The 18,613-nt window shown below is 36.8% G+C and overlaps 1 protein-coding gene across 6 annotated transcripts in view; it reads right to left on the reverse strand.

Annotated features, from left to right (window-relative positions):
• LOC131077307 (2-oxoglutarate-Fe(II) type oxidoreductase hxnY) overlaps positions 1-18,613 on the reverse strand; it is a 134,529-nt gene that overhangs the window by 85,556 nt on the left and 30,360 nt on the right. For 4 of the 6 annotated variants that reach the window (XR_009113575.2, XM_058014774.2, XM_058014773.2 and 1 more), the window contains exons 5-7: positions 5,208-5,329; positions 4,996-5,114; positions 4,813-4,871 (exon numbers count right to left, since the gene is read on the reverse strand). Coding sequence is in view for 4 of the 6 variants with exons in the window: in XM_058014774.2 (XP_057870757.1) it covers positions 4,813-4,871; positions 4,996-5,114; positions 5,208-5,329 (300 nt within the window). In the remaining 2 variants the exon portion in view is untranslated. The remainder of the gene's footprint in view (positions 1-4,812; positions 4,872-4,995; positions 5,115-5,207; positions 5,330-18,613) is intronic. The other 2 variants (XR_009113576.1, XM_058014772.1) reach the window with 1 other exon arrangement.

Here is an 18,613-nt window from a genome sequence, read left to right on the forward strand (position 1 = left end):
GGAATCAGATCAGAATCCAGATCCATTTAGTTTAGATCTATCTAATTCCTATCTTTCCCTAATGTAATGGTCCCTAAGAAAAATTAGTGGTTCTACAGTTTACTACATCTAATGGTGGAAACCCTAATTTTCACCACATTACAATTATGTTCTGACATGATCGGCATTCCATTTTCGGTGTCTTGGCGGGTTTCCATAAGGTGATGGATATTATTTTTAATACTCGTACTAAAGTAATAATTTGAAATTTAATTATTCACTTTAGTGTTTAAATATTGAAGTGTTATGTTTTAACCCCCAAAGTTGTATGCCTAGGTGATGTGGGTTTCAATTTCAAAAGTGCCCTAATTCCCTCCAAACCCTATAAATTGGAATTTGGCTCTCATTTCTATATGGACAATTTGCACACATAACAGGATGCTGCTAGAGTGAATCACGAAGTGTGATTCGAAACGTTGATGCAAAAAAGTTATACACAGCTGAATCTAGAAGAAGAATATATGAAGTGAACAAAGAAGTTCTTCCAAAGTTGATAGAGGATGAGAACCCTCATCAAAGCACTAGTTTCAGTGGCGTAAGATCCTCCCTAGATGGTTTGGGTGTGTTTCTACCTCATTAAACACAATTGCTCTCACAGTTGTAGATCAGGGTTTCAAAAAGAATGGAAATATTCAAGAAATTTTTATTGCAAGTTTGAGGATTTGCTTTTTGGTGTTTTTTGCAGAGATTGTGTAGTGTTTTTGGAGGTGTTTCAGCTATTCTCTATGCTGGTCATGCAACTGAGAGTTTAGGTGACGCCCTAGTTGTTAAACCATATGTTTGACGTGAAAAAAGAGCTAGAACATTTATATAAATCTAGGTTATTTCTGCCTTTACTAGGCAATCAGATTGGAGTCTTTAGGAAGAGGGTTTTTGCAGAAATTGTGTGGTGTTTTTGGAGGTGTTTCAGCTATCCTCCATGCTGGTTGTGCAACTGAGAGTTTTAGGTGATGCCCTAGTTGTTAAACCATATTTTTGACGTGAAAAAAGAGCTAGAACATTTATATAAATCTAGGTTATTTCTGCCTTTGCTAGCCAATCAGATTGGAGTCTTTAGAGTCCATAGTTGAAAAACTCGGACTCGGCAATGACTCGACAAGTCCAAAAAAATTTTAAAAACTCGGCAATAACTTGGCAACTTTATCAAACATTTGAAAGTACATTTTTTAAAATATTCTTCAAAAACGCACATTTATATAAAACTAATGTCATTAAATTTATTTTTTAATTATATTAGAATAAACATATATTAAAAGAATACTATTTAAATCATACTAATATTAATTTTTAATATATTTAAAAAATTTAATAATTGCTAAAGTCTAATAATATACCTTATAGTTTATTATCATTTTTATTTTTAATTTTATAAAAGTCCCTTATTAATTAATTTAATATTTTAATATATCATATGATGCTAATGATGCTATTGTAACTAGGTATGGCCATCGATCTTTGCATACAGCAAATAATGAAATATTATTGATGAACGAAATGAAGGCCATTCTGAACAAATGCAAGAATCGTCAGAAATGGAGTTGCACCATCATCGAGCCTTGTAGTGGCACCTATCGTCGAGCCTTGCAGTCGCTCTCGTCATCAAGCCCTAGATTTGCGCCATCGCCGTGCCTTGGAATTGCCCCCAAAAACCTTAACTTAAAAAATGTGTTCTTTCGTTTGCGTTCTGGACGAGTTTTTTGTGTCTGAACCGCACAACTTCGCGATTTTTAGGGCCAAAAATCGCAGCGAGTATTACATAAAATCATCTGCAAGTGACTCGACTGGGCAAATGACTCGCGAGTTCTACAAGTACTCGCTGAGTTTTTCAACAACAAAGGGTTTTTGCTAGTAATATTTTAATATTTTATTGGAAGGGTTTGCTGATGAGATTTTTGGGATAGCAAGGAGTTTGAATCGTTTTTGAAAGTGTTGTACAATTAGATTGAACCATATTTTTGGCATTACAAGGGAGCCAAAACAAGTTTATAAATTTGGGTTATTTTTGCCTTTGCTAGGCAATCAGATTGGAGTCTTTCAACAGAGGGTTTCGCTATTAATATTTTATTGGAAGGGTTTGCTGATGGGATTTTGGGGGTAGCAAGGAATTTGAATGGGTTTTGAAGGTGTTGTATAGTTAGAAACAGCAGCCAAAAATCTGAATGTTGTTGTTTGGATTGCTTTGGTGAGTGTTTTATTATCTCTCAGGAGTGTAAGTAGTGTTGAATGAAGCTACAACAGTGGATGCATCTTTCTACAGTGGTTTGGGTGTCATAAGAGAAACAACAAGTAGATCTCTTAAGTCATTCATGGCTGCCTTATCCAACAAGTTGTGAACAGAAGACCTATAGCTTGTGCTATTTGATGTTTCAGACCAATAATGCTCATTTTCATCTCTGATTTCTTGTCACAAAAATTGAATTTTTTTCACTGACTATGGTTTAAACCCTCAAGAAACATGAGTTTCACCAAGTTTACCTACGATCAAGCAATTTTTCATTAAACTACAAATTTTCTACATTGCTTGGCCCTTAGTAAATTTATGAGTAACTTGACCTCCTGATAGGCTCATTGCCGAGTAATTGTCAATTTCATCAACTATGATCTAGACGCACACTCACCTTTGTAGAAAATTAATAGATTATGATCATAGGTTGATAACATAATTAGAGTAGATTAATGAATATAGTGTAATTATTTCAGGAAGAAGTTTAATGATACATGATACATTGCCTTAATGTACACATTAACATTATACTTCTATTATTATAGGAGTAACTAATTTACAGTGTTCCACAGAATTTCCAAAGGGGGGGATAGGTTTCAGAGATGGGGGACCATGGACTTAGATTTGGGGATGGCAAGGGGCAATCGCTGGTGGCACAAATATAATATGTATAAATTTATGCATACTTACATATAGATACAAACACACCAAAAAAACATGGGACCAAAACAATTTTTTCTTTTTCTTTTTTAAATCAGAGTAGGGATTTGCTGTGGTGTCAAGGGGTATATTTCTTCCACCAAGGCCAATGGCCTTAGAGACCACAGTAACCTTCATGGCACATACCATTTTTCATAACTTTATTACTATGTTTTGTCCAACACCAAATCCTCATTAGTTCTAACCAAATCTTTATTCTTTAGAGAGCTTAACAGTGAAGGTGGGGAATCTGACCGGTCCAAATGATGAGGACTGCACAGTTGAAGACAGCAATATCATCTTTCTTGAATCTTTTATTTATTTTCTTCTTTGGTTTTGGAAACTTCTTACAGTGGTCAGCAGAAACTCAAAAACATTTATGAAAATTTGATAACATCCAGCACCACCCCCATCCTCACCACTTCCTCCACTCTCTACTAAGCCCAAGGTGTCAGTGAGCACAAATTAAGAAATATAAGATAAGAGAATGTATATCCACGTAAACAAAAACAGTAGCAGCTGCTTTAACAGTTTATTTGGCCTTCAATAAGATGTAAGTATACCTTCTTTCTTCCAATGTCAACCATTTGTACATACCATCATGTTGTCTATTTGTTCAAAGCTTTGACACAAATCAAAATCATTATCATAACATTGAGAAACTTTGCTAATGGATGCCTAGGCATCCATCCCTTGGCTGTCCCAGGACATCAAGAAATCCCCCAATGTCCCTATGAGTGGAGATGGACCCAAGACAATCGCTGCTTTGCCAGAGATGTCTTGGGGACTCCCCCTGTAGGCAGCAGTGAGGGGGAAGCAGAGGATGTTTCATCCCCATCCCTCAAACAGCTCAATTTCTGGTGAGGGATGCATCACCACAGAACACTGCTCATACATAAATGTAACTTACAAATAGTTTTATAAACAGTCAACTTTTTCATTGGTTTTATGAGGATCTAACAGGCATACTTCCTAGAACTGGAATCATGTGCCAAATTGACTTACAAGTTTGGATAGATTTCCCATTTTGGGAAAAAGCACCCATGTTGGATACATTTTTAAAGAATCATCTCCAAGGTGATGCCAGCTACAAGTCCAAGGATGTGCATCTCAAGGGAAAAGGCGAGGGTGCATGAAGCTACAGCTGATGATCAATTAACAAAGGCATTATCAAAAAAACAATTTCCATCAATTTTTTTAGCTCTTTAGTTCAAAACAATACAAGATGCTATTGATAATACACTTCTTTCAAAGGTCAATCTTGAAATTTCTCTGTATAGTTTCAATTCAAAGGAAAAAGAATCAACCAGAAGCATGCAGCAAGAATAACAAAATACGGATATTCATCACGCAGAGAATTATGGTAAAAAATTGGAGTTGTTCATAGTATATCCCAAAAGACTTGCAAAATTTGCATGTTGAATATACATAAAGCTGTTGTAACTTTAACCAAAATGTTCTAAGAAATCTATGCACTGGCACTAAAATATGTTATAAAGAGGTTGCATTGCCTTACAAACATCAATAAAATTGTTGGTGTGATGTTTAAAAAGTAGTGAGCAGTATACAGAAGAGCCACTTTCCTAGATTTCTAAAGATAGCATTCATGCCTGAAACAGATACTAATGACCAGTACACAACATACAAGGAACAAGTACAAATTAATAAAAAAAAATTAATTTCTATAAATGCGCACAGAACTTCTCCAGCAAAAAGGTGCTGCAGATTTTTCATATCTTTCAGATGTGGGAGGATTTATTATGCAGAAACAATCAGTTTAGTGGAAACTTATTAAGTCTATGCAAAAGCATCTCAAAAAGCATAAATCAAAGGAGTTACCATCTACTTACCCTTTCAAAGGGGGCACATCTTCCCATATTTGAGGCATTTCATCCTTATTCCTGCATATCTGCATTATAAGAGACATCTTTTGATATTTAATCTCAAACAGAAAGTATTTGGAAAAACGATATGACCATGCAATGGCGAAGAAAAGATGCTTTTCTTATTATTGATCAAGAAGAAATGCTTACTTGGAGGCCTGACACTCCATCTGTTGCTAGTAGAGTTATCAATCCATAATCCGTATGAGCACCAGCACCATATATGCCCAGCTCTGGATTGGACACTTCGCCTGTGAAGGGTTGATAACCTATAGTCATAAAAAAAACACATTTCTTTCCCCGTGTATTGAATCCTGACAGCCAATCTCAATTCACAAGAGCAAGAATCAAAGTAAACCTACCAGCATAATGCAATAGACGCAGAACAGCAATCGGTTCATCAAGCATCCCTGGCTCATTAAAGAAATTCACATCCAGGTTCAATGCCAATGCAATAAGCTTGGCTACCTTCCTTCCAACATCTCTGCAAAGACAGGGACCAGCCAGAACAGATAAACAACCAATTCAATTTAGAGAAAACTAAAAGAATGAGGGGCAACAATGATAAATATATTTAAGCATAACATGCTTCTCAGATATACAATCAATTACTCCAGATAAAATCAGGATTTTACATGTATTTCAATTTGTAAAGTGCTTGTGCTCTTCACATATTATTAAAAAGCAGGTGCAAGCAATTGCAAGATCTTCTAAACTACATAAAAAATCCACTCCTAATCTTCTCAATTCATTGTGATGCCCCTGGCCCAAGAAGGCTGGCCCCTGTTTGATCAGGAACTTCAGCTCTTGCTTGATGGTTGAAATAGTTCTGCACACAGTTGCCCTAGGCCATCATGATTGATGTGCCTTTAGATGTTTAGGATGGATCAATTCCTCTATCTGTCTACCCTTTGGTATATTGGGAGGCCTAAAGGGCCTTAAGCTTACTTTCACCCATGTCCTGGTCCCTCCAAAAGCAATAGATAAATGGCACCTCTAATCAAAATCATTGGTTTTGATTCCTACTTAGTGTTTGTTGGATCCTTCTACTCCTAAAAATTAGGATGAGTAAGCATGTAGTAGCTCATGTAGTTCATGTTGTTTATCTCTAACCCAAATTATCCATTGAGAAGTTCTCTTGAAATAAGATCTCTTCATACAACGATAAAATTGAAAGATGAGGGCCTTTTTATTTTGTTAAATGTTATTTGGGATGAACAGAATCTTCAAGCTTGGATTCTTTCTCCTGCCATTTGCTACCAATGAGTTAGTGCTTCTCACCTTGCATCAGGGTGATTAGATTGGTTTTGATGGAACATAACCCATCCCTAAGAAAAGTGGGGATCTAAGTAAGATTTGTGTTGATTGGTGCTTTTCTATAGTAAGAAAGTAATTGTATTCAATTCCATTGCTCGCCAATCAAGCTCCTTTGGGATAGAGGTCATTCCACCACCTAGGGTTTGAAAGGCCTTCATTTTGGCTATTCAATGCACTTAACCTAGCAAGCCATTGTACCAATCTTTTGTATAGGTCCAAGTTCCAACAAGTTGATCATGCTAAATAATTACCAAAGCCAAACCAATTTCAATAAATCTAGGGATTGGCCCAATTGTATAACACATATCTATCATAGTCGAGGCATGCAATTGCTAAGAGAGCCCCTCCAAAGCTATACAGTTTATATGGACTAGCCAAACAATTACTACAAACAAGTGGCCTGTAGTTATTGATTGAAATTCTAGATAAGTGATCGTACAATTACTACTACAAGTGACCATGTGCATACTTATAAAGGTCAAGCAAGGCAGAAAACCACCAAGTGGCATTACGAAACTATACAAGATAACCACGTGGCACATGCCTAGGAGTTACAAGAATCTTCCTAGCAGGTTCTACACTCTTCACTCTAAAAGTGGTGTCCTTTTATAGATAGGACAAAAAACCCCACATAAGGATAGAACAAATAAAGCATGGCCATACCTAAACACACATTGTGACAAGGAACAAATTCAAATGCCCCATTTGTAGAAATCAGCATGTAACGTCCACAATAATTGTCTTACATGTAACCCCCATCATAGATTCCTCTTACATGCATACATGCAAATGCCAAGTGTCCCATGATGCCTAACAATGTAACCCACCTCTCACACTATATCTCTTAAAACCAATATTGTCACCCTTTGATAATTATTCATCCCACATGTACCTCTAACCAATAGTCACATACTCAAATGACAAACCAGATTTTTTCAACTCATCAAACTTAAAAAGTACTTAAATTTGTTTATAAAAACATATGAAAACTATGCAAAATACAATTTCAAAATGTATTAAATGAGTCTAGTGAGGATTTGTATGTAATGCCCCTAGTGGGGTTGAGGGGTTGCACCCCTTGTGAAGGTTAGGGAGTAGCACCCCTAGTGAGGTCTTCCAGCCTTGTTCATTTCCTATCGTAGTGCATGGTCAAGTTGAGGGTCAAACCCTTTGGTAACAAGCCCAAATGAAGGTTTTCAACACCCCATAGACCTTCAAGGTGTATGCCAATTTTATAACTTATTAGATAGCAAAAAAATGTTTTTTTTTAAAGTGAAAATCACTTTTTTACATCTCAAACAAATTTCCACATTTGTTGTGCATGAATGAGTAGTTGGCAAAAACTTGTCAAGTTTGTGCAATTATTCACCACTTTTTTGTTATGTGGCTCACTAAAAACTTGGACTACAAAGACAAGGAGTAAACATCAAGAGTGCTCACACAAATACAGACTCACCAAGTATCCTACACCTCCAACTACCACACGGGCAACCCATTCTATGATCTTTGGAGACATACACATAGAATATTATTTACAACATTAAGTTCTAGACCACCTTATAATATTGCTATACTAGGACTTGCAAGCTGAATGGCAAGTCTAATCCTACCATTCTCCCACTTGATATTTACAATACAAGAACATAAACATTAAATGTTATAACAAATTTTACCAAACAAGCTTTTTCATCTTCAAAAAACCATTGATCCATAAATCATTGAATTTAACCCTAATGACTCATCAATCATAGATTTCAAAATTAACTCTTCACACAGCCCTAAGCAAACTACTCTTAAAGGGATTAAAAACACCTATTAATATGAAATTCAAATAGCAAGAAGGATACAATAAAACAACCAAGAACAAACAAAAGGAATAGATCACATGACACAATGTTTTCCTCTAGAGAGAACCCAAGAAGAATGAAAAATATCAAGAAGGGTATGTCTTCACCATCCCATCACTAACAGTTGTCAATACAAATACAATGCCATGACAATGGTCTTTCGGACTATTACTCCTAATCTCCACATTCCCCTACCTTCTCTCTACTCCTAAAAATACATGAAGTCTGTACCGCCTTCCTTTCCTCTTCAAATCCACCATGAGTCACTTCCTAAGCCAACCAAAGCTCTCAAATGTCTATAAGTTCGCCTTTTATCCCCTCTTTGGCTGCTTGACTCTAAGGAAGATAGATAATTGCCTTTGGAAAAGGAACAATTGCCCATTCGCAAATATTCATCTTTCACATTCATTTTCTTTAACCCAACAATCACCAGAGAAAAATTCCAATAGTTATTTGGTTTCTCAACATGCATCTACAGCAATAACCTCATTGGTGCAACTACCAACAACCTGCATCATATGGCATTTTGCCACCTCTCCAGTGCCCATGTAATCAAAATGACCATTAAACACAACCCTTTCCAAGTTAATGGATGGTCAATGAGAAAAGACATTTTATCCTACCAACAAATCATATACCTTCCAACAGCACTTCAACAACACTATTGAACTTCAGAAACACTTCAACAACAACTGCAGTCACTTAGGCAACATGAGAAAACTTTAGCAACATGGTCAACCTTCAACAACTCTTTAGCAGCAACTTAATACATTTAGACAACAACATAGTAATACTAGAGCTCCCTACAACAAGTGTTGATCAGACCATATCTTTCGTCTAATCATGGTAATGTTCTAAACCATCACCAAGAACTTGTATAAGTCTTTTGTCTAATCATTCACTCACTGTAAATTCATTCCAACATTCAATACATTGCTAAAAAGTAGCCTACAATGTAATGTCCCCTTCCTAATTTGCCCTAGCATTTGCCCTAGAATGGCAATTGCAACAAATTAGGGTTAGGGTTACATCTTACCAAGTAAAATATCTCTTTAAATAATGTGATCTTGAATTTGAATCCTAATTCTGAATTAGAGTCTGATTTGTATGTGGGATCTCAGTCATATAAAATATGGAATAAGGAGGCATGGCAGGGTGCCTTAAGACAGCTATTTCTCCCTCCATGCAATCCCCCTCCATTATTCCATGGCTGGAGAATCTTGGGTTCATCAACAGTCCCTCAATGTAGGAGTTGGAAAGGAAATTGCAATAGGGTGCCCTTAGCCATTCTCTCCCTTTCACAGTGTAATAGGGTGCCCTAATAGCTGTTCTCTCCCTATTTGCCACTGTAGCAGGGTGCCCTGTAGCTGTTCTCCCTTAATTGCAGATTTGCTTCCTTCCCTTTGACAGACTGCTGTAGTGTTAAATGTATGTTTTAATGCTTATTAATATATAACAGATATATGCAATAAATTCATACATAAAACTAAACAACAATTTCTACATTACCAAAGTGGATTGGAATGTTCACAAGTTATATTCTGATCTGATTATTACAGTGATCAGTATTCTGTAATCTTCTTTTCTATTTGATTCTTATATAAATCTGACCTACTGATTATATTCCAATATCTATATTAGTGTATGTCCAATATACTTTCATATATCTCTTCCTTTTCCTCAAATGAATCCTTCTTCTCATTATATCTTCCATTAAGGGAGAAGTCACACCCCTTCATCATGCCTTCCCTTGGCAAGGGTCACAACATTTCATCATTTCTGTCCTTAAAAGCCACTTTGGATCTGCACTTATTTAAATCAGATCTGCACTTCTGATTCCCTTCCGTATATCCCCCTCAAATGAGGTTCTCTTCTCCCTTTTATATCTCATGTTTGAGGGAATCACAACTTTTCATTTCATTTCTTTTGACCATTCATTAACTTAATTAAATTTTAGTTATATTTTATAAAAGATATTTAATTATATTCTTTTATATTTTAATTTTATTTTTATTTTTTATTCTTTTGTATTTTAATTTTATTATTATTTATTATTAAATTCTATTTCAAAGTGGGGACATTACATACAACTACTCCATAACACTGCATACGCATGTGCCCAGCTTTAGAACCATCCTGATCCAAACCACTTAAATTAGTTTTGGATCACAACTCCCTAACTAAAGAGATTTTGGTCTCCAAAAGCCTCAGAACACAATCAAATGTGAGAACATCTTGCTAACATCTTCACTATACACACATTTAGCCTTATTCAAAAACTACCCTTCTCACCACTCAGCAATGTCACTTGTTCTCCCAGCTTGGTCTGCCTCACTTTCCTGTCAAGAATGACATATTCCTCCAACTCATCCATTTCCTCAGATGCAAATCATCCAAAAACAGAAGAATAACGTCATCTAGTTCTTCATCTAACACAGAAGGCTCAAACAAGCATAAATAGTCAACATTAATAACTGAAAATACCTTCTTATATTTGAGCAATTCCAAACAAAATCATTCTACCTCACCTACTCTATGATCGTAAATGGACCATACTGCAAAGGCTTAAGCTCTCATGAAGGCCCTCATTGCCTTTCCTTACCCAAGTACACCCAGACCATATCATTGATATGAAACTTATGTTCCATCAGATGTTGATCATGATGCTTTTTGGACTTGACTTGAGACTCTTTCAATCTTTCTTGGACATGAAGGTGCATCTGTTTCACCTTCTCCTCGAACTTGCAAGCCTTATCAACCTCCAGTCTTTGTTTTCCAACCCTTTACTTGACTGTCCAAAGAAATATCAAGTTCACTTGGTGGCATAAAACACAAAGATCCCTCAAAAGGCAAAAGATTTAATGAAGAATAAATAGCTCTGTTGTAGAAATGCAAAATATATACTGAATTTTCATTCCAACATTTGAGATACTTCTAATTAGAAATATGTAGCAGCTGTACCAAAGTTATATTCACAACTTCCACTCGTTCATCTATTGGTGGATGTAAGGCAGTGGACTGTTTGAGTTTCATGTCCATCCTTACCCACAACATGCACAAAAACTTGCTTAAGAATCTAGAATCTGTATTTAAAATGATGCTATTCGGGATACTAAGTGTATCCAAACATAATTGAAAAACAGCTCTACCACATAATTCCCTAACACTTTTTTTTTTGCATGCTATCAGCACTCACATCTTGCTTAAATGATCTACAATAACAAAGATATAATCATTGCCTCTTCAGTCTTCAGGAAAACCTCCACAAAATCCGTAGAGATGCTTTCCCAAGGCCAAGGCCTTTTAGGCACAAGCAATGATTGATACAGACCCAGCTTACAATTGTTGGGCTTACTGTTGACGTGTCTAAAATCGCGGAACTACAACTTCATCCGGCCAACGCAGAATAGAATACTAAGAATCCTATCCTCTTGAGATAAGGAAATCCCTAATGTTGTGTGAATTTGATCAATGGGGATGACCTCAATGTTTCGGTTGTCGAGTCTTGACCGCAGGATAGCTTAGTAGTTGATGTGATTTGCTGGGAGCACAAGGGAACTTACGTTTTGCAACTAGCTGGTCTGCTGCGATTCTCGGACTTCGAAATAAAATTAAAAGGGAAGGGACAGGAGATCTAAAACTAACAAGACTGGTATGTGGGTAGACGGATTCAACATTACCAATCCCTGCTTGGCCAGAATAGCTCACAACCTTGTAGGAACGGTGCAATCTTCAAAGGGACTTGGAAGATTTTCAGACTGCAAACGCACGGCTAAGCACCCAATTCTGGCACAGCCTAGACGGACACTTGCAATTGAACTAAGCACAATTCAAAGGCTCAGGTTAACCATACAAAAGGATACACAATCAATATATCCTCAACGGTATGAGCCTAAATCTATCAAATACCAGCACACCCAAAACAGAAAGATCTATCTAAAATGCTGAAAGAAACCATGCAAACGGGATGAAAACAAGACAATAAACACCAAATCAATGTCTATATATTGATTTCAGCTGCCTATTACAACAATTTCTGCAGCATCTCTATGCTACTGCTAAGATCTAACCTATTCTAACTTCTAAAATCTAACTAACAATCTAACCTTCTAACTGTCTAACCACCAAAAATTCTAACTTTACAAAAGAAAGGCCTCTGCCTTTTATAGATTTTTACAATATGAATCAGAGGCTAGGATGGACTGCATTCCAGGGCTCTGATCTGCCTACTAGAAGCTGGCAGCCTTAACCCATGCCAATTCAATTCTCAATTATCCAACCAACCATTATCTCAACTACCCACAACTGTTTTGGCATTAATTTGAGTCTATCCGGTAGTTGGACATAACTGTCCACAACTACCATGTTTACCCTTTGTTTCAAAAAATCTGAGTGGGGCCCACAGGCAGTTTTACAATAAAGCAGTTTCAGTTTTAGAAACCGAACTTCTGGAATTAAATCCAGCCATGTATTTTTCCTGAGAATGCATACTTTGCAACATTCGGAGTGTTCTTCGGTCTTTGGTGGTGAGCTTTAACTTTGTGGTCTGGTGGCACAGCGGCACGCTTCCCAATGCTTGGTTGCTCTCGCGCTTCTGCAGCGTGTTCCTACATCTTCTTCTTCGGCTTTCAACTCCTAGCTTTGATTGCGATCCTGCTTTGATTTGCATTTCAGGCCTTTCTCCTGGTTCTCTACGATGACATTCTGCGACCTGTAAACAATTGATCTCACTTTAATAAATCAATTTGAAAAATTAAAATTAATTTAACAAATATTAAATTTTAACGTCTGGCTCTAGAAGCTCTTTGTGAGATGTATCTTTTGAATGTTTTCACTTTCTCTTTGAACGTGAAATCCGATCCTCGTCCAAGATGTGATTTTCACTTTGCTATAAAAAAAATGGCTAACTTGATTAAAATTCAACATTATTAAAAGGTTGAACTGTAGTGTCTTTTAAATGCGTCCTTTCTTAATTTCGGCCATTTAGACCATTTTGCGAAAGTGTTCTTTTCCTCCAATTTTGGCTTGGAAGAGGTGTTTGCAAACTTCATCGCTTTGACATTTCGGCTTCTAAGCCGAATTTGAGAGCCCTGTTGAGTTTTTCGGCTATTTTCAACTGAATGCGCGATGTTTAACTCTTACTCCATTTTCGGCCGATTGGTTGCCTCACACAAAACTTATGGTTTAGCTTGGTTTGCAACTTCGGGGGAAAATGATCAAAATGTGCAATGTTTAACTTTGACATTTTCGGCTTAAACTATGACTTTGCAAGATGGTATTCGGGTTTCTTTTCCCTTTCTACGCGTTTTAGGTGTTTTCGACCTAAAAGGCCCTTTTGCCAAGTTTTAGAAGTTGAAAACGCCTTACCTTCATGCAATTTCGGCTTGAAAGGGTCTTTTGAAAATTTTCTATGTTCACGCGACTTCCTGTTTCGGGCTGAGGGAGGTTTCTGAAAATGTCTTAAAACGCATTTCCCAAACATCACGCGATTTTATTTCGGGCTAGGAAGGCATTTTGAAAAGTTTTAATGTTAAACGCTTCCCCTTCATTTTCATTTGTTTTGTCGATTTTCGAGCTGGGGGCATTCTTTGCAAGCTTGTAAAAATGACGCCTTTATGACTATTTCACGATTCTCCTTGCTTGGCGATTTTCAGGCTGAGAAGACAAAATGCAAACTTCGCGATTTTACTGATGTTTTCGAGTAAAAAGGTCTTTTTGCGAAATGTTTTAAAGTCACGCCCTTTTCCCATTTTAAGGCTGAAAGGACCTTTTGCAAGGTTTTAAGTTTAACGCTGCCCAATTTCGAGGTTTGGAGACTTTTTGCAAGTTCAATAAAGTGACGCCCCTTTTAGACTTGTTTCACGACTTTTATGATGCTTGCCCATTTTCGGGCTGGAATGACTATCTGCAAACTTCGCAATTTTCGGAATTTTGAGCCATTTTGAAAGTCGGCATGAAAGGTATTTTTTTTTAGAGTTTTAATGGTTTTCGGCTTAATAAAGACTATATCGTGCGATTCTGAACACCATTTGAAGATTTTCGGCTTTCTGGAGCTAGTTGCGAGACCTCGTTGCTCTTGGTGTTAAGCAAACCCGGGGCTTCTTCTCTTCCTCTTCGCTAGCAGTGGGGGTCCCCTGTCATTGACGGGGTGTGTGTGCGATACGCACAACACTTACTCACACCGCACCAGCGACAACTCTATACAAACTTTGCAACATCAAACTTTAAGTAATGCTGAAGATAAATTGCAATTTTATTCACCCTGAAATGTCCAACTATACATGATGCATGTGCCTCCCGCATCAGCAAAACCCTATGTCCTTTGGCACATAAAGTTACCTACTTTGTATAAGAGTCTTTCTTTATCGTAGTAGCCTTGATTAGGCTCAAAACTTGCAGTCTGTGTGTAGTCTATTGTACCTTGCTGAAATCTACAACAAGTTCATTATTATTCATGTACACTTCATCACAAAAAGGCTCTGGCTTGGATGAGCTAATTACCACAAATAAAGTAGGTGGTCCAAATAGCATGTCAACCACCTTGTTAGTTACACCACATTTATATTTGACCACAAAAAGTAACTTCTAAAGGAATTCCATCCATTTGTAACTCTTACATGGCTGCAATTTTCTTCATGCTTGCAAGTATTGCAAGGATTTATGGTTTGTTTGTACCATGGTCTCTTTACCCATGATATAATGCTCCCAGTTCTTCACCACAGAAACTCAAGCATATAATTCCTTAGCATGGATGTTGTAATTTAACATGGATATTTTGAATGTCCCAAAATAATAACAAGCAGGCCTACCTTACTGTAGCAACACTGCACCCATAGCATAATCACTGGCAACCATTTGTACCTCAAATGAAGCTTGGGGCAAAAAAAGGACCAGTATCTTTGTCAGACCTCAAATGAAGCTTGCAAGTTGGGCAAAGCAAGGACTGTTAGAAATTAGGATATAAGGATACTAATCATTATAAACAAGATTATAAAGTAAATGAAATATGAAACATACATGCAAAATGTACACATTACACAAGATATACATGGGGAAAACCCTTTCGGGTAAAAAACCCCATAAAGCATCATTTATTTAAAACACTTACAAATATAGTCTATAATAAAATAGACATGAACCTGGGGACACTCCTCCAATACTTCCACATGGCCAATAATACCTCATATGCATAGTGATACAACTCACCATAAAGCTCCAAATTCACACACCTCTCAAATGAGAGAGAACCTCCTTAAATATAAGAGGAAGGGTGACTTCACTAGTCACACCTTTTCAATAACCCCACTCATAAATAATTAATAATCTAATAGTTATTAGATTATAATTATTTCAAATGGGATATGCTTATAAAGCATATAATATATAAGGTTTTATAACCTTATATCAAAACATTATATATAAATGTTATAAGGATGTGATCCCTAATAACATTATGTTCTAGCAAGGACCAATGCCATACTTATCTTCTTCTTCAACACCTCAAATGCTTCCTGTTGTCTATTACCCCAATGGAATTTCCTTACTTTGCCCTTGACTTCATGCAAATGGGGCAGTAATTTATGAAGATATGGGACTGTACCTACAAAGCTACACATATCACACATGGTAGTGGCTTTGGCCAATTAACAATCACCTCAACCTTCGATGGATCCATGATTCTATCTTTATCTCTCCATTACCCGCACATGGCCAAGGTACACCAATGAAGTTTTTGCATATTCCTGCTGCTTACCATTCAAAAATTCATTCTCTTTCAAAATATCAAACACTTTTTCAACATGAACTAAATGCTCTTCATACAACTTATTGAGAACCAATATATCTAGATAAACAATAACACAAGAGTCAATTGATTGTCTTGTTACTTGGTTCATGAGACACATGATGAGACACATGAAGATAGCTGGTGCATTACATAACCCAAATAATAAAAATTGTCTCTCAAAGAGTCCTTGGCATGTCTTAAACATTGTCTTCCACACATTTTCCACCTTGACCCTCACTTGATGATACCCAGATTTAAGGTCCTCAATAAAATACTTGGCATGCTGCAATTGATATAATAGATCATTGATTTAGGGCAGTGGATACCAGTTCATCATGATTATCTTATTCAATCTCCTACAATCTATGTACATTCGCCACATCCCATCTTTCTTTGGCACTATAAAAATTGGTGATTCCAATGGAGAGATACATAGTCTAATTAACCCCTGCTTCAACAACTTCTTGTGCTACTCCTTGACTTCTTGTGCTTCAATATCACTCTACCTATACAGCCCCAAGTAGGGTAAAGAACACTTAGGTAACTACCGAATCTCATGTTTTGTAGCTCTCCTTGGGGGCAACACCTTAAGCTCTACAAATAATTTTAAAAACTTCCCAAATTTTCTACACCTTGTTCTTGACGAATATATTTGTTGTGTAGTCCCTTTGACCCTGCCCCTTTTGTTCTCCTTTTCCTCTTAACATCAACAAAGCAAACTTGCAACTACCATTGATAACCGCTTGACTTTTGCTACTAATCATGGTGATTTGTGTTTTCCTCTCGATTGTGGACAAAGTGTAGGCTTTTTCATCTTAAATCAGCTTATATTCATTACACTTTCCCCAATATGTAGCATCATGAAGGTATAGGTATGAGCTTCCAAATATCACCTCACATATGTCCAATGGTACTACATCAGCCTATACGTCATCTTTGTAATCAGCACCAATAGAAAACTTAACTTTTCTTCTTCAACATGATCTCTCAGCATCTTTCAGCCAACCTAGCACATAAAGTTGCAACTGAACTAGCACTTGTAAACCCAATTCATTTACCAAATTCTGATATATTAAATTGGCCTGAGAACATGTATCAAAAAAGGAATTTACATTTTTCCCTGAAACAGAGATATTGATATGAAAGAGTTTTGTCATCTCTTTTTCCCCGTTTGTTTTGGCACTCTCCCATGCCGCGCACCTTTCTATGCACAACATAATAGATCATTTCATCCAAATTAGAATCACCTAGGACCTCTTTTCCTTTGTTCATTTTTATTATGCTAGCATCCTTCTTCCAGTTTCTTCAAGATGGCTTAAAATCCAAGTGTAGCCTCCATTTTTCTTCCATATGCCCTTCTTTTCCACCATAGGCACATTGTGTTTTAGTTTTATCCTTGCCTTTTTTCTTTTAGAATACCATGTTAGCATTCTTCTTCATTTCTCTCTTGTCTTTGTCCCCATTTTTTTACCTCTTTGTTGCTGACCCTCTTTTCTGTTTTTAATCCTAAAAGAAGGCATCTTCTTCTTAACCAACTCCCCATAATGGGCCTAAGGAGACATATCATTAATGTCTTGAGGCTTTGCCATGAAGGCCAGTGTCTTAAGATGTTTGAACAACCCATCTATGTACTTCATCAGCACCTTTTTTTTGTATGGCATCTTTGCCTAATTGAATTGCCCTCTTCCACAACGCATTGGTATATTCTTGTACTCTATCTTGGATGTTGTTAGAAGTAGTGCCCTTGAAAAACTCTTTATGCTTCACAGCCAATGGGATTAAACTGATTTTTCATAAGTTTTCAAGATCATCCCACTTCAAAATATGACCTTAGCAACAATCAAGGTATAACGCATAGCTCTCATAGCATGTGAGAGCGTGGCCTTATAACTTGAGCTTGGAAATAGAAATTTGTTGATGAGTAAGCTTATGAAGGCTCAAATACACTTCCACTTGAATTATCCATTGATCCAACTTCTCAGCGCTAATTTCGCTATCATGCAGTTCTATGGGAACCTCTATTTTAGCCTTGAAAACACTCCATGTGACTAATTCTCTCTTCTCTAGTTCAATTTTCACCAATTATTCTTCATCCTCGGGCCTAAGCATTCCTATTTTCTCAACCACAACTTGCATAAATATCTATATCTGTTCTTCCCCACTAAACTAAAGATCCTAGACATCTTCAAGTCTTCTAAGACAATCCTCACCATCCTCCTCCCCTCTAGCCACTACTCTTACAACCTTATTACACTACCTTGTTCCAATCTTAGGTTCGTAAGGAACTAAGTTCTCACTATGGCCTGACCTTGTGGATGGCATAAATTGTCTAAACCCTAATCAATCAATTAGAAACTTAAAGACTCCGAAACCACCTGATAAATAAATCATTGAATTTCTAACCCTAATGACCCATCAACTGTAGATTTCCACATTAACTCTTCTAGCAACTCTTAGTGAGCTACTATTAAAAGGATTAAGACAGCTACAATAGTACAAAATTTGAATAACAAGAAAGATATACTAAAACAATAGAGCACAAACTTGAGAAAAAGATCACATGGCACATGGTTTTCCTTTGGAGAAATTCCACGATGGATGAAATAATCCTTCAGCATTGCATCATGAATAGGTGTCAATACAATAAGTACAATGTCGTGGCAATGGCCTTTTGAAATATTACAATGTAATCTTTACACTCCCCTACCTCCTCTCTACTACTACAAACACAAGATCTGCAACACCTTTTCCTATTTCAATACACTATGAGAATCACATTTTGAGCCAATTAAACCTCTCATGTCTCGAAGTTCCCTTT

The sequence above is a fragment of the Cryptomeria japonica genome, chromosome 6 (assembly GCF_030272615.1).
Source record: "Cryptomeria japonica chromosome 6, Sugi_1.0, whole genome shotgun sequence".
Taxonomy (NCBI): domain Eukaryota; kingdom Viridiplantae; phylum Streptophyta; class Pinopsida; order Cupressales; family Cupressaceae; genus Cryptomeria; species Cryptomeria japonica.